Raw genomic sequence first — 15,225 nt, 5'->3', positions numbered from 1 at the left:
AACTATTTATTATACTATTCAAAATTTTAAAATAATTTTTCAGTTCGCAAAAAATGTCAATTTGATAACTTTCACACAGATTAAAAATAAAATGAATGTATTTAAGTTTTTATTAATTACACATATCCGATCCATAGTATTTGAAATGAGTAAATTATTTATAAAATTAATACATTTATAATTAATATTAGAGTCATTTAGCTCAATAACCATAAAAAGAGTGGTAATTAGGTGATCATGCACAAACTTTACGTATTTAGCTAAATGGATATATGAACAAGGTGATATTACGTTTCTGTCCAAGTTGAGTAGCTGTTCGAAGATAGGCTTCTCGTAAACCGATTTTGTAGAAGTGTAGGGTTGTTTTATAATTAATATTAGAGTCATTTAGCTCAATAACCATAAAGAAGAGTGGTAATTAGGTGATCGTGCACAAATTTTACGTATTTAGCTAAATGGATATATGAACAAGGTGATATTACGTTTCTGTCCAAAAGTTGAGTAGCTGTTCGAAGATAGGCTTCTCGTAAACCGATTTTGTAGAAGTGTAGGGTTGTTAGGTTAAGAGAAATATTGTGTCAGACATTTGTCGGATCTACTAAAAAATTAATATATTATTGGGAAGGTATTTGTTTTATTACTGGCACGTGGAGACTATAAAGATGAAAGGAAATATAGCTTTTATTTATTCCATAAACAAAGAAATCTCATAAAAATGCACATGTTAATTAATAAGAGAATTTGGGGTAAAACATTTGGCAAGCAGCTATTAAAAACGACGTGGAATTGTGGATACTTGAAAAATCTGGTTTAAGAAAAACATATCAATTAACAGATTAGTTAGCCTGTTTGAGAACCATATATTTTTAAGATTAGTAGATAAATCGACGGGTGTAAGCAAAATAGTATAATAATGAAACAAATGAAAAGACTTCATTTTTTTATCAGAATGAAAATGTCTCATTAACTTACAAAGAAGATTGGTAAATTGTTAGCCAATTGAATAATGAATAAATACATATTATAACTGTATATTATGTAAATAATCCTGATTATGATGATAATAACCGGAAAATAATTTATGTACATGTAATATGATTGCATATTAGAATCGGAAAATACATTACGAATTTGAATTAAGTTATTATATGAAGAGTGGGTAATATGTATTAGTAAGTATTAACCGGATATTACAAAATCAATCCAGATAAAATAATTATATCCGGATGTATTAATCTTTATCTATTTTAACAAAATTATTTCCGACTACTGAAAAAACAAGTGAACCGGTTATATAAATGTTTATCCGGATATATAACAATTTATGGATAATACAAAATATTAACTTTAATGCAATGTGTTTAGTATTGACACAATTTTTAACATTATAAATTGACTATCCGGTTTAAAGGATTATATCCGTCTGCATAAAATATTATAACTGGATATTTTATAGTTATTTCAGATCAAATTTACAACAGCCAGATACATCATTTTGTTAAGTTATACATAACTTAAGAATAATCACCATTACATCAAAGTTCAAGAGTGACCCATTAAAAAACCGCATATTAAGCTAGTAGACGAAGGCCACCACCTTCTTGAATAAGGCACCACACATAAGCTAAACAAGTCAACTATACTTCTTTTCCTAAATCCCTTAGTAACTGAGACTACTTTTTTTTTGTCAACAACTCAGTCTACTTAATACCTGCAAAAAAGAAAAATATATGAATATGAACACAACTTTAATTCAGAGTAGCAAATACCCAAAACAGAAGATCATAACCTTTTATATTGAAAATAGACAATCTTAACAATTCACTATTTTGTTCAAAGCTCTGCTTAAAAATGTTAAAAAGACACAATCTTTATAGTTATTATTGTTACCAAAGCTCATCTTTATGAGTGTGTAACACACGCGCTTGTGACGGCCACATATTATTTGATAAGCTTGACGCAAATCGAATCCCACTCTTATACTAAAAAGAACTGACACACTCTCCACTCTTGCAGACAACCCTACGTAGCTATATTACGACTAATGATGACCCTAGATAGTAATTTACGCTTCACATGGGTATTAAGGTAATATCACAAAGTCTGTTTAACCACCTAGCCAAATACAAAAGATCATGCATGGTTACCTAATATATCTTTTGTCCGTTCCTAGTCAATGCAAATACTCTTAATATTAAGCTGAAAGCTGCATTATAATTTTAAAATAACATTTTTTGTATGACAAAAAAATGTTAAAATGACAGTTTTCAAAATAGGGCGAATATATTACATGATACTAAAGGATGATAAATATGATTTTTGCATTAAAACTTAAAACAAATAAACATGCTTAAAACATGTCATACAATGGAGAATGTTGTTTAACGTTCAGACATAAAATGTTCATTCTTTAATCACATGAGAAAATGTTAATTTTAATTTTTGAAAATAATTGTTGGATCGATAAATGATATATGCGAAACCAAAATGTCTATGCATATTATATGATGAGACATAATAATAGTTAAGGACAATAGTTTACTGTTTCAGTATTAAATATTAGTATGATTTATCTATTTAGATTGGCTTCAAGTTGATAAAAATGGGGTTCGAATTTCCATTTAAAGAGTATTGAAGCTACACTAAAATAACCAAAAAAAAACTTTTCTTGGATAGTTGTTTGGAATTCTATTTTAATCATATATTTTTGTCAATATTTTCTTTCTTTGTTATTGACAGTAACATTTGTAACAAAACTATATATATAACCTAATTCATTTCCGATACAGGTATAACAAAGTCTCTAAAAACTATAATTTGTCCATATCGCTTCCAAGAATATGGTTCAGACTTCTGAGAGATACTCCTAGGTTCTAGTCTGAGGACCATGTTAAGTATTCCTTATGTTTCATATTAAGTGTCATTTTGACCTTGTGCATACAGATTAAAAAAACAATTAATTTTATATATTTCTTATATAAAAAGTTAAAAACACAATTAACTATACACCAAACCATATTTCAACCAATAAAAATATAAATTACTGTATAAAATTAATAAATTTTGCATTGTAAATCGAAAATGATACTTATTTTATAACGAATTTTTTTTCTACGACGGTAAACGAAACTATCTACATTTTATAGTGGGAGTAACTTGAAACTATCTACATTTTATAGTGGGAGTAACTTGAGGACTATCTTGAAATGGTGTGTTTGACTTTATTCATTAATTTCTTTAATAACTTAGATATTCGACAGGCTGAGGCCAGTAATCCTTGTAAAAATTATCTATCAGTGCCAGTCGGATCCGACTAATTACAATGAAAATAAATATTTATATCGAATGATCACACAAATAAATAAATTTAGAATAATAGATATCAAACTTAGAATATTTATCACTTTTCTAAATCCACCATACCATTGGACCATATTGTCATTTGACTTTATTTCAAACAATCTAATAAGCAAGTGTACTCACAAATTGGCGTAGGTGGTACTTTTACCTTTTACATGTGAATAATTATTGGATATTGTCCTTTTACATGTGAACCATACTTTCGTATCGTTCAAGGGTACCAAAACCATCTAATATTTGGCTAATTAAACAACCACAAATTATTTTTCTTTCATGTTAAGATAACTAATTAACTATCATCCCTTTTATTAAAAAGATTCATCCGATTTTCATTGTGAAATATCTTTTAATGAATCATCCTTAAAATTTTTATTTTAAACAAAAAAATTGTCAAAAAAAACTTTATTATTTTTCTAAAAAAGCGCTTCAAAACATTGATGTTTTTACTAGAATTAAATATACCACAAATATCTTTATAAAATCAATGGTTAATTAATTAATTCAGAATTTAACTAAATAAGAATATTTTTGGCATATCTTTTTCATATACTTTTAATTTAATTATGGTTATATATTTTTACTATACCAAATTTTATAAAAATCATTTTACTCTATATTTTAATAAATATTAAAATCAATTCGTAAAAAACTAAAACTAAAATTTTATTATATTTAATTTAAACCAAAACAAATATAAATATATTGTTAGTATTTATGTATAATGTAACCTAATAAATAACAAAATGATAATATTCACTTTATAGAAATCTATAAAACAGATTGAAGTAGTTAACTAACAACTATTTTATATACAATTTCATGTTTACCATAAAATAACATAAAATTTATAATATTATCATCTATGTCAAAAATTAAATATCTTAAATTTTCATCTTAGTAAATATAATTTTGATTTTCTGTAAGATAGGAAACACATAATATTTAATATAATATTTATATATATATATTTATTTAAGAGTTAATAAATTATATATATTTATACACTACTTAAAATGAAACTGTCAACAAAATTTAAATTACTACCAAAATAAAAATGCAAATCAGTCTAAAAATTATAAAATATATAATTGTTCAATTGTAAAAATTATATAATTTTTTTTTTTTTTGCGTTTTAGGGTCACAGATCATAAGATAGTAGATTTAAGATATAAAATAATTGTAAAATTAGATTGTAATAATGTAACATTTTAGTTAACTAGTTAACTAAATAAAATTGTACAAACGATATTTGGATAAAGCTTTTCACCTGGCAACTCTTAAAAAATATTCCCAGTTTGATACCGACAGCATTTTAATAATTTTTATTACACGCTTATCAGAATAAATTTATCTTCCCTAAAATAAATATAGAGAGACTCTTAACCAAGGGGCATTCAAAAGACGAGATCGATCCAAAGAAACCCAGCAAATATTAAATAAATATTTTCCCCATGTGTGCCTAACCTAATCCCTGGTTAAATTCGCATTAACACGATTAGACATACTGATTATTATAAGGATATCCATTCAACTTGCAATTCTATAACTTAATTAATTAGCATTCGCACTAAGAACTAGAAGACCTGATCAACTTAATTAGTTCATCAGGCGTATACGACGATATAATGTCCTTTTTATTAATGTCCTTAACATCAACTTGTCATTTCTATAAAATAAATAAGTAAAATATTGAATCAAACTTTGTTAATTAAACCTGATATCACAAGAGGGAAATTAAATTACCACGATAAAACTAATTATTATCATAGGGGTTTTTCATAGAGTTAATGCACAAAGGCACCAAAATCGTATATATTTGATGGAATTTATTTTATTTGGTTAATAACCTGTGGACGTTTAATGTATTTTCATGTCTTTAGGAGACCAAAGAAAAATATTTGTATGAAAAAGGAATAGTAGTTACCACTTATGTTTAATCTGAGTTAAAAGTTGCCACTTGTATAAGTATCCTCAACAATTGACAATTGGGTATCACAACACAACTTGATAGTTGTATATGAGTGTACTGTATATCTAAACCAAAGGATGTGCGACAGTGCGAGGATATAGTGATAATGTGATATAAAACAACTGGTTATTGATTACTAGTTAATTGAAAATATTCAATGATTTTGTACGGATAATCAACTATTTAATTATAACACAGCTCTAATTGTATAGAGAGCATCTAGAACTTATTTTATATTTTCTTAAAATATATAGAAAGAATTTAGAGGTTGTCGACAATGCGTGATTACGCAATCATGCATGAAAAGGAAGCATATGCACCCTTTAGTCCTGTACTACTATTGATATGTTTTAAATAAAATACATCTTTTGCTCCAAAAAACATCTAATTTGAATATGATTTTGAAAATAAGGTGTCGACATGAAAATCCGGATTCTCCTATGTTATTTTAAAATTATCGTAGCAACTATTTAGGTAACGCTTTTGTCGTTTCTGTTACATCTATCTATATATTAAATCATTAAATTGATACATTGTATCCATCACATTTGTTTATATTTGCATGTTGATATATGAATGGAAGAGAATTCACATTTGGGTTCTCACTTAACAGGGAAACATTGTTTAATGCTTACTTAACAAAGTTAAATCTCGATTAGTTTCAAAAAAAAAAATTAAAACTTTTTTTTTTTTTTTGTAATCCAGGGGTTCCCCACTTACGTGGATCATTCCCCTGGACCCGGTTAGGCAGCGGTCCACTTCACCCGGGAGGGCTGTACCTGGGCTGGGGACAAGGCCCAACACCCAGTACCGCATTTGGTTACAGAATGGACAGTTCGCCTCCGCCTGGCGTCGAACCCGTGATCATGACAATTGGCCCACAGGATTCTTACCAAGTGAGCTAACTCATCCCGTCAAAAAAAAATTAAAACTTGATCAAATCATTTTATATATAATACATGTAAATGCAAGCATGCATGCAAAGATTCAGACATATCATCAGGCATAGAAGCACTGGATACTATGGGGTTATATAACTCAATACTATACAGACACATATATGATATTTCTGTTAGTCTCAAACATTTTGTGTTATTGTTAAAATATTTTTTACTATTACATGTACAATGATGGTAACACTTAGAAAAATATTTGATAATTTAAGATCTACGCATTAACAAATAAACAATAGTTCCATATTAGGTATATCAGTACTTTCTAATCTTTTGAACTTTATTAGCCAAAGTCATCATATTAAATTCTACAAAATATTCGTCCCCTGGTAAACGCTAAGCTGGCGAACGAAGATACGGCAAGTATTCAACTGAACCTTCTATTCAGTCATATTTTAATTTTAATTTTTCTAAAGTTATGAGGTTCTGTTGAATCGAACTTTTCGTTGTGTCCGTTATAACTATAGATTAGTAAGAAAATGTACATTCACGGCATTGTGATCCTTCAGTTTTTATAACGGTCAAAATATGTATTGGTTATGTCAAACATATGTTAATTTAGACGACTACATTTCTCAAAGAACCCCAATTTTCAATTATTTTTGAAAATTATTACTTAGGTCTCGTCAAGTGGTTTTGAGAAAGGTGGTCTCTATATTCTATACAAATCTTTACAGCAACTGAAACTCAATCTACTACATGACAACCAGAATGTCAAAACCTCATGGGTACTAACAGATTCAACGCATTAAAGATATATCATACCTACAAATATTTTGTGAATCGACAAATAAACGCTTCGACGATTAAACAGAGAACTGAAATCGTGTCTAACACGTGGCAGAAAAGCTGACTTTGCTAACAACAACAACAAAAAGTAGGACAAGACTCATTGTCTCAACACCGACAAGTCAACCACTATTTTATTTCCTTCAAACAAAATCCAAAAAGAGTCAACATTCAAACTAAATATCACATTCATAATTAATATTTGAGTTACATTCTATAAAACTTTTATGCTTCCGTGTCACTACTCACAAACCCTTATGGATTCCACATTTATATTTCAAATGTGCATACACACACGAGTCTTTTTTTACATGTGACAAAGTGTTTTGATACAATGTTAAATTGATTGATCATCGTAAAAAAATATATTTGTAAAATTAACATAGATATATAAAAGAATAATGTTTAAATAGCTTTAAGCAACATGTGCTCCAAACCATCGACAAAACAGCTCCTTCAACTTTGGCATCAGATAGTATCTGGTGGACATAGCATACGAGCAAAATCTGTTCTACTTGTTTCTGCAATGTTGTTATGCTTCCTATCGTTCCTCTTTCTCCAGATGAAATAGATGGTGACTTGAAAGACCAATCTCAGCCGGATAAATGTAATTCGATCATATGTACATGTCTGAAGGCGCATGATAGTGATGTCCCAGTCCGGGTCAGCCACAACACCAAACAGATTCCCTGCTACTTTGAGCCACAACGTAAAGGTATAAGGGCAGGCGAAGAAGAGACGATCTCTAGTCTCATTTGGCTAACCACAATAGAAACAGCCTTGCGGACTGCTCCACTTATTGGTATGCTAACCAGTAGGAAGTCTCGAAATGCTAACCATGTGATAAAAGCATATCGAAGAACACGTTGAGGAAACCAAACCAGCTTACTACATGGTACCAAACCAGTAATCACGTTTTCATGCTGTAGTTTGCAAAAATGATTGCACCGTGCTGGCTATACAATATCTTTTGGGCCATTCGGTTAACTTCGTAATTACTAGTTTATCCAGCCCAAATTGAATGTCCAAGCCAGTTAGACCCTGGATCAATATATGTGGTTAGGCAAACAAAAGGAACATCAAACCGGATAAGAAAACTATTCTCTTTCTTTTTTTCTTTGGGAAAAACTATTCTCTTTCTTTAAAAGTCAAGAACCAAATAAACCGGATTATCAGTTGATTATAGACTTTATGGTTTAGGTTCCTTGAACATTAACCGTTAAAAATGTTCAATCCAGCTTTTTGGTATACATTGATTTTGATTTTTCTTTTAATATTTTCTTTTCTTTTTACAACATAAAAATTGATTGTCATGTATATCGTTTTGTTTTAATTCCTACTGTACATTTGTTTTTAAATAAAAATTAATTATGTGTACACTAAATACAACTCCATCCCTTTTAAATTAATTGTCGAAGAATATTTTTTTCTTTGTAAAATAAATAGTCTTAGAATTTAAATGCAATTTAACATTAATTTATTTTTTTATCTTATCTAAATTTTAAAATAATAAATGCTATAGAATTTTGGTAACTAAATAAAAGTAAAACTGAATGTTTAAAAATCTACGTTAAAAACTTTAAAACAAGTATAAATCTAACTCATGAACAGCCTTAGTGCAATTATTTCTTATAAATATAACAGAGAAATCATATTGTTTTAAAATTGAAAATAAATCAAAGTTCTTTTCGTATAAGATTACAGACAGACTGAAACACCTCTTATGTATATTCAAAAGAGATCAATTAAAAGAATAATTTGCCAAATCTTTTCTCTCAACACCAAAGAACAAAACAAATAGACAACAAACTTCTTCTATATCTACAACACATTCTTGCAAAAATAACATTCACGTAAACAAAATTAAATCTTTTTTCTTGTTTCATCATTTAATGAACACAATGAAGTAGTCTATTAGGAGGGTAGATAATCTCTCTCTCTCTCTCTCTCTTACCTCTCTTGATCCGTGGGACTCACTCAAGCTCTTTTTCACCAACTCACAAGCAGTCTAAACCGCAGATCTCGAGAATAGGACCACCCTTAGCCACAAACGGATTAACCCTTACCCAAAGAAGTGTAAGAATAGAAGCCAAGAGAATGGACCAGACGACAATGATGGTCGGCATTCTATCTTGTTTCCCAAGCAAACCTTTAAGGAAAGGGTAAAGATGAATCACCACCCAAAGTGCAAAGAACAACCTTCCAAAAAGCGGTCCCCATGAGTCATATCCATTGCTTATAGCATCAGAGATTCCAACTACGATTCCAATGACGTTTATGATGAGAAGAGTCGTGGGAGGGATGAGAAGTGAAGTCCATTTGAAGAGGTAAAGGTCTGAGAACTCTCCGTCATCAGCTGCTTTTGACGTGACCGTGAAGTTAGTGTCCACACCAGCAAGAACCTTGAGAAGACCTTGGAAGAGAGCAAAGAGATGAGCAGATACACCTCCAATGACCCAAAACTGTTCATTTCTCCACCAGTCATCGATCCCAACTTTGCCCCATTGCATCTCGAGAACACCAGTTACTGCAATGGACGAGAAGAGTGCCATGAAGAGGATACTCGCATAGTTGCTTATCTGCAAAAACAAGAATCAAGAACCGTTATTCCACGTTTTCAATTTTCAACACAAAATTAATTAACCATTTATATTCTACAGTCTATTTAGTTGAATAATTTATGATATTTTTATTAAGAAAATGTAAGAAAATAAATGTTTTCTTAATCTATGTGCATTAGTATATAAAGATTCATACTCATTCATTAGGACAATAACTATTTTGACTTTTGAGAACATACTTTGAGAGCTCAAGATTGTATTACCTCTGGAACGATGAATTTGCCTGTGAGAAGACAGATGGCTGGGAGAGAACAGTAAACAATGAGAGGGAGAGAGGTCCATGGGTAAACCACAGAGTTAATGTAAGACAACCTCTCAAGCCATTTCAAACCACCTCCATAACCATACCAAATAGGACAATGCCTACTCAAGAAAATCTCAACAGACCCAAGTGCCCATCTAAGAACCTGATGAAGACGGTCCGAAAGATTGATGGGAGCTGATCCTTTGAAAGCTGGTAACTTAGGTGTGCAGTAAACAGACCTCCATCCATGAGAATGCATCTTGAAACCCGTGAGAATATCTTCCGTAACAGAACCGTAGATCCACCCAATCTGTGTTTTTGTGAACAAAAGAGTCATCATCAAAATCAAGAATCTATTGCACACGCACGAGAAAATAGGAGTGAACCAATTAAAACCGAATATAAATAGAGTAAGTGGTTTGGATTTGGTATTACCGAATAAACCGAATGGATGTTATTTTTTAAAAAACTACAATATATGGATATATATATAGTTTGATATAAAACCGAATAAATCAAAATAGATATGGTACCTAATTTTTATAAACTAAAAAACCGAACCGAAACCCGAATTGAAGACCCCCAAACAAGAAAATGTGTAGAAAAGACAGGACTTGCGTAGCGTACCTCTTTTCCCCATTCGGTTTTATCTTCATAACCACAACTAATGACTTGGATAGCTTCTTTAAGCAGACAAGCTGGACTTGCGTTTCTAGCCATCCCACCGTTCTCCATACGAGCAGACGCAACAAAGACAGGACTCTGTCCAAACTTCTTCTCCAGCTTCAATTGCATCGCCTCGGTTGATAGTTCAACATTAGAGCCTATAAGAAAGAAAAAAACAATCTTTAGCAACAAGTTCTTACACCAAAGTGAGTTAACACTAGTTTATTACCTTTAGTAGTGACGCGACCCTCTTCAATATTTTCTAACGCATGAATCTGCTTAGACGCTTCCCTGTTCTTCTTCTTCTTATCAGCAGCAGCTGTCTTTGCTTTACGGTTCTTTCTCGAACCACAACAAAGAAAACACCATTTTGGCCAGCAGTTACACGTCTTACGTGGAGCCTTCTTCTTCTTCGGTGCATCAAACCCGTAAAGAGCTTGCCTCCTGAACACACAACCTGTCCCCACGTATATAGGTCCTTGTAACCCATCCAAACCCTTCATATTGATCTGTAAAACCAAAAAGATTCATTATTAGTTTGAAATGTACTCCAATGGATATACACAATGTGAAACTACTTACATCGAAGAAGACAACGTTGCGATTTGAGTAACGATCGTGTCTATCAATCCCATCGAATCTTTGAGGGAACTGAACATAACAGATTTTTTTCCCTGACTGAGGGTCCATCATGAAACACATTGCTTCTCTGAGAGCTTTGCTGTTGTTGATGTAGTGATCACAATCAACGTTGAGAAGATAAGGAGCGTTTGATAGAACCCCTGAGACTCGTATCTTCAAAATACATAACAAAGAGTCAAAGAACCATACAAAGAAGGAAAAAAAAACTTATTAAAAGTATATAACTTACAAGAGAATTCATAGCTCCAGCCTTCTTGTGGTGATCAAATCCAGGTCTCTTCTCACGAGAGACATAAACCAAACGAGGCAGCTCGTTGTTTTCGACATCACGAACACCATCACTTCCAAGGAAAACCTATTTACAATGAAAACAAGTAAAGTTTCAGAAACAGAGAATATTACATAGAAAGGTTTAAAGTACTTTGAAACTAACCTGGATCATGCCGGGATGATCTCTTGTACTATTACCAGGCCAAGGTGTACCGTCTTGCATAGTCCAACCTTCCTCGGGCACTTTCTGTGCCGTTGCTACTAAAGCATTGATCTTCACTTTGAATTCTTCATAATCTCTCTGTCAAAACCACACACAATCTTCCAAATCAGTATCTAAAGTGACCATCTTGTTTTCATAAGGAACTTACAGCAGAAAATCTATAAACTAATAGTAGCCAAATTAATAAACACGATATATTTATAATTTTCACCAGTTCGAGTTGGACCGGTTCAAACTATAATACAATTTGATAAGATTATAAAACAATAAATATATATCTCTGTAATCAAATTACATCTCAAACACTCATTTTTATGATATAAATCTTTTATCCACCAAATTATCTAATAAAGAATATCAAAACCGGATTTATATAATTTGATCAATATATAACCCGTAAAAATAATTATTTTTTATTTTACATAAAAAAATATTTTAGAATATATAAATCTATAAAGGAAATTTCGGTAAATTATTAACTATATAAATTAATAAAATATAAAACTCCCGAAATTTTTTTATCAAAAAAAAAGACTGATATCAACTTTTCTCATGAGAAGTGAATGTATAAAGAGGTAAAGAGCTAGTAACCTTCATGGCTCGCCGTTCTCTGACAAATGCAGGATGGACTTTGTTCTTCAAGTAGTCCATCTTATGGCAAAAGTACCACTCAGGAGCACGAGGCTCGATGCAGTACTTCTTACAGAAAGGAACCCATTTCCTCGCAAATTCAGCAGTCTCGGAAAGAGCTTCGAAAGTAAGCATAGCGGCACCATCATCAGATACATAGCAAGCAACTCTATCAACAGGATAGTCAACCGCAAGGATAGACAAGACAGTGTTTGCTGTAATAAGCGGAGGCTCTTTCAACGGATCCACTGTACTGACAAATACATCCACAGCTGATAGTTCTGATGGCTTCCCTTCTTTCTCATATCTGCAAAACATAAAATGTGAAAAATTATATTACCAAAAAAAAAACTAATTATAGAGGATTATTGATTAGGAGAGCGTCTAGACCTTTTTAAAATAATATTTAAAGAAAAATTGTTTCGTTTAAAACCGAGTTATCACATTAACAAGTGTTGTGTGTTTCAAAGTACCTTAACGAGAGCCTGTCCAAGTAAGTTTCTCGTTCTATTGGGTACCACTTAGGGAACTGATCAAGAACCCATGAAACAGCAAACCATATCTCACAGATAACAGATATAAGCCACAGTGCATATGCATCTTTAACCGGGTGAAGAATACGGTAGTGAAAGAAGAGACCAAGAATCACAAGACGTAGAACAATCAACATCCTGTACGGATTTATCTTGCTTGATTTGATTGGTATCTTCCTAGACAATGGCTGCCTTCCCTCATCCATCCTGAAAAATACCAAAAAAAAAAAAAAAACAAATATTCATAAATATCACAAAGACATAAACCAAAAGAGTTCTTTGTGTGTGTGTTGATGTCTTCTTACATTGGGATGTCATCACCATCTTCAAAATCAGGATCACCTTCATGTTTCACCACCTCAAGTTTCTCATTCTGCTTTCTTTTCCACTCCTCCATACGATCTTTCCAAGCCACACTTCCATAACCGTAAACCGCAAGATCTTTCTGAGGTACCATAGGTCTTGGATGTGCTGCAATTACACAACAAAAAAAAACTCAGTAACCATATATACACACACAAAAAAAAAAAAACTTTTAGCTCATTTAAGTACTTGAAAAATTCAAGAATGTACCAGCAATGGTTGGGTCAGAGAGAGAAGCCGGGTGACCTCTATGGCTATGACCACTAAGTGAAGGAGGAACAATAAGAGCATGTCTGTCCGAAGAGATCTCAATGTCCTGTCACAAACAAAAGCCAAAAAATTACTGAAGATGTCTTTTATGTATTGTAGATTAATAAATGGATGATGAGAGTTTTACCTCGTCGCCATAAGTCAGCAATGGGATCTGAGAGCCAGGTGGAGCTGAATCCAAATCAGACTGTGGGAAGCCAGAGTGGCGGCGAGAGACAGACATACCTTCAGAGACCTGATCAAACCCAATCCCACCATTGTTCATGTAATCAAACTCATTGTCTATATCATCAATGTCATCTTCCTCTTCATCATTCTCAACTCTTGGACTTCCTAACAACACATGCCAACAACAATCAGCAAAGTCTCTAAAACAAAAATACAAAACCGGTTTAAACGAAACAATTAACCTTTAAGCCTTTTGTAACGGGTTTTGCACTGAGGACAAGCTTGATTGCCTTCTCTTCTTTCGTACTCGTAGCAAGGTCTGCAAACAGGGAATGCACACTCGTTACACGCCACGAATGGTTCTCCATCAACGGTCAATTCGACCTCGTCTCTGCAGATTTCACATGTCTGTCCTCTCAGCTCTTGCACTGATCTTATCTGCAACAATTACATCAACTTAAATCATCAGATTCACTGCAGATGCATCATTGAGCTTTGTGTCGGTAACTGTTGACTTGAACTCGGAGAATTAAGACAAATCCTTCCCCCACCGACACAAACAATTTTCTAGATGAAATTAGCTGGAATCTAACAGAAACCCATAATGCTAATTGGTCAAACCCAGATCCAGAAGAAAAGGAAACAAAAAAAGGAAAAGTCTTTCGGACAGAAACAGAGGAACCCAGAAAAGACAAAAAAAAACAGAGAGATCTCTTACTCTGGCACTCTCATCGGCATTAATCAGAACAAACTCGTTTCTGTTGTGAGAACCGGCGATTAACCGACCACCGGTATTCATGTTGTCGGAAACACAGACGCTTACAGTCTTTGGGGATCTCACAGATCGATTTAGAGAGAGAGAGAGAGAAACAGAGTGTGTTAACTCAGAGGAGAAGCTCTGTTTTTTAGAGATCCAGAGTCCATAAACAGAGGTTGCTTCTCTCCGAGAGTCCTAACAAAAGAAACAGACTTTGATTAAAAAAAAAAGGAATAGTGTGTGTGTGTGTGTATATGTGGTGGTAATGGTATTGATTCAGCTTCAAGCCACGACCTTTTTTTTGTTTTCCTCTCTCTCCTCTCCGAAAGCTCACAGTCACAGAAATAAAGGATGATCCTAGAGAGAGAGAGGGAGAGAGGCAAAGCTGCCAATGCTTTCACAAACGCGTAAGGAAGAAGAAATTAGTGAGAGAGCGAGAGAGAGTGTGAGATTAGTTAAATGAGAGAGATGATTAAAAGGCAATTATGTAGATGAGGAGAAAAAAAAACACCAAAAGGCGATATTTTACGAAATTCAGAGAAAATGAATAATTTTTATGTGGAGAGAAGCAGTGTGGGACCCATTAAACCGGTGTGCTCTCTCCTCTCTCTCTACTCCACTTGTTCTTGTTCTTTTGTGTTAAGACCCAAACACACGTTATTAATCATTAACCACATTATTACTCGTAACTACTTTCATTTTTATATTTTTCTGGTTATGTATGTACAGCATTTATTTAATCTTTTACTTGGAGTTTTCCTGCACCA

General features: G+C 32.5%; 1 protein-coding gene across 2 annotated transcripts; it reads right to left on the bottom strand.

The window, feature by feature from the left end:
• Positions 1 to 8,778: 8,778 nt before the first annotated feature.
• LOC106405495 (cellulose synthase A catalytic subunit 6 [UDP-forming]-like) lies at positions 8,779 to 14,982 on the bottom strand. 2 transcript variants are annotated; one of them, XM_013846019.3, is made up of 15 exons: positions 14,753 to 14,951; positions 14,420 to 14,653; positions 13,944 to 14,139; positions 13,661 to 13,866; positions 13,474 to 13,579; positions 13,206 to 13,371; positions 12,841 to 13,107; positions 12,329 to 12,674; positions 11,678 to 11,815; positions 11,474 to 11,599; positions 11,185 to 11,397; positions 10,832 to 11,111; positions 10,564 to 10,760; positions 9,896 to 10,246; positions 8,779 to 9,650 (listed from the first exon to the last, which is right to left on the bottom strand). In XM_013846019.3, exons 2-15 carry the CDS (start codon positions 14,498 to 14,500, stop codon positions 9,069 to 9,071), a joined length of 3,255 nt encoding a protein of 1,084 aa, XP_013701473.1. In that variant the 5' UTR covers positions 14,501 to 14,653; positions 14,753 to 14,951; the 3' UTR covers positions 8,779 to 9,068. The 2 variants fall into 2 exon arrangements, with proteins under 2 accessions (XP_013701473.1, XP_013701472.1); XM_013846018.3 differs by having other exon boundaries at positions 14,420 to 14,982.
• Between the last annotated feature and the right edge of the window lie 243 nt (positions 14,983 to 15,225).

This window comes from Brassica napus, chromosome C9 (assembly GCF_020379485.1).
Source record: "Brassica napus cultivar Da-Ae chromosome C9, Da-Ae, whole genome shotgun sequence".
NCBI lineage: Eukaryota > Viridiplantae > Streptophyta > Magnoliopsida > Brassicales > Brassicaceae > Brassica > Brassica napus.
Note: the sequence above shows the minus strand (reverse complement) of the source record. Positions and strands in the feature narration are given on the sequence as shown.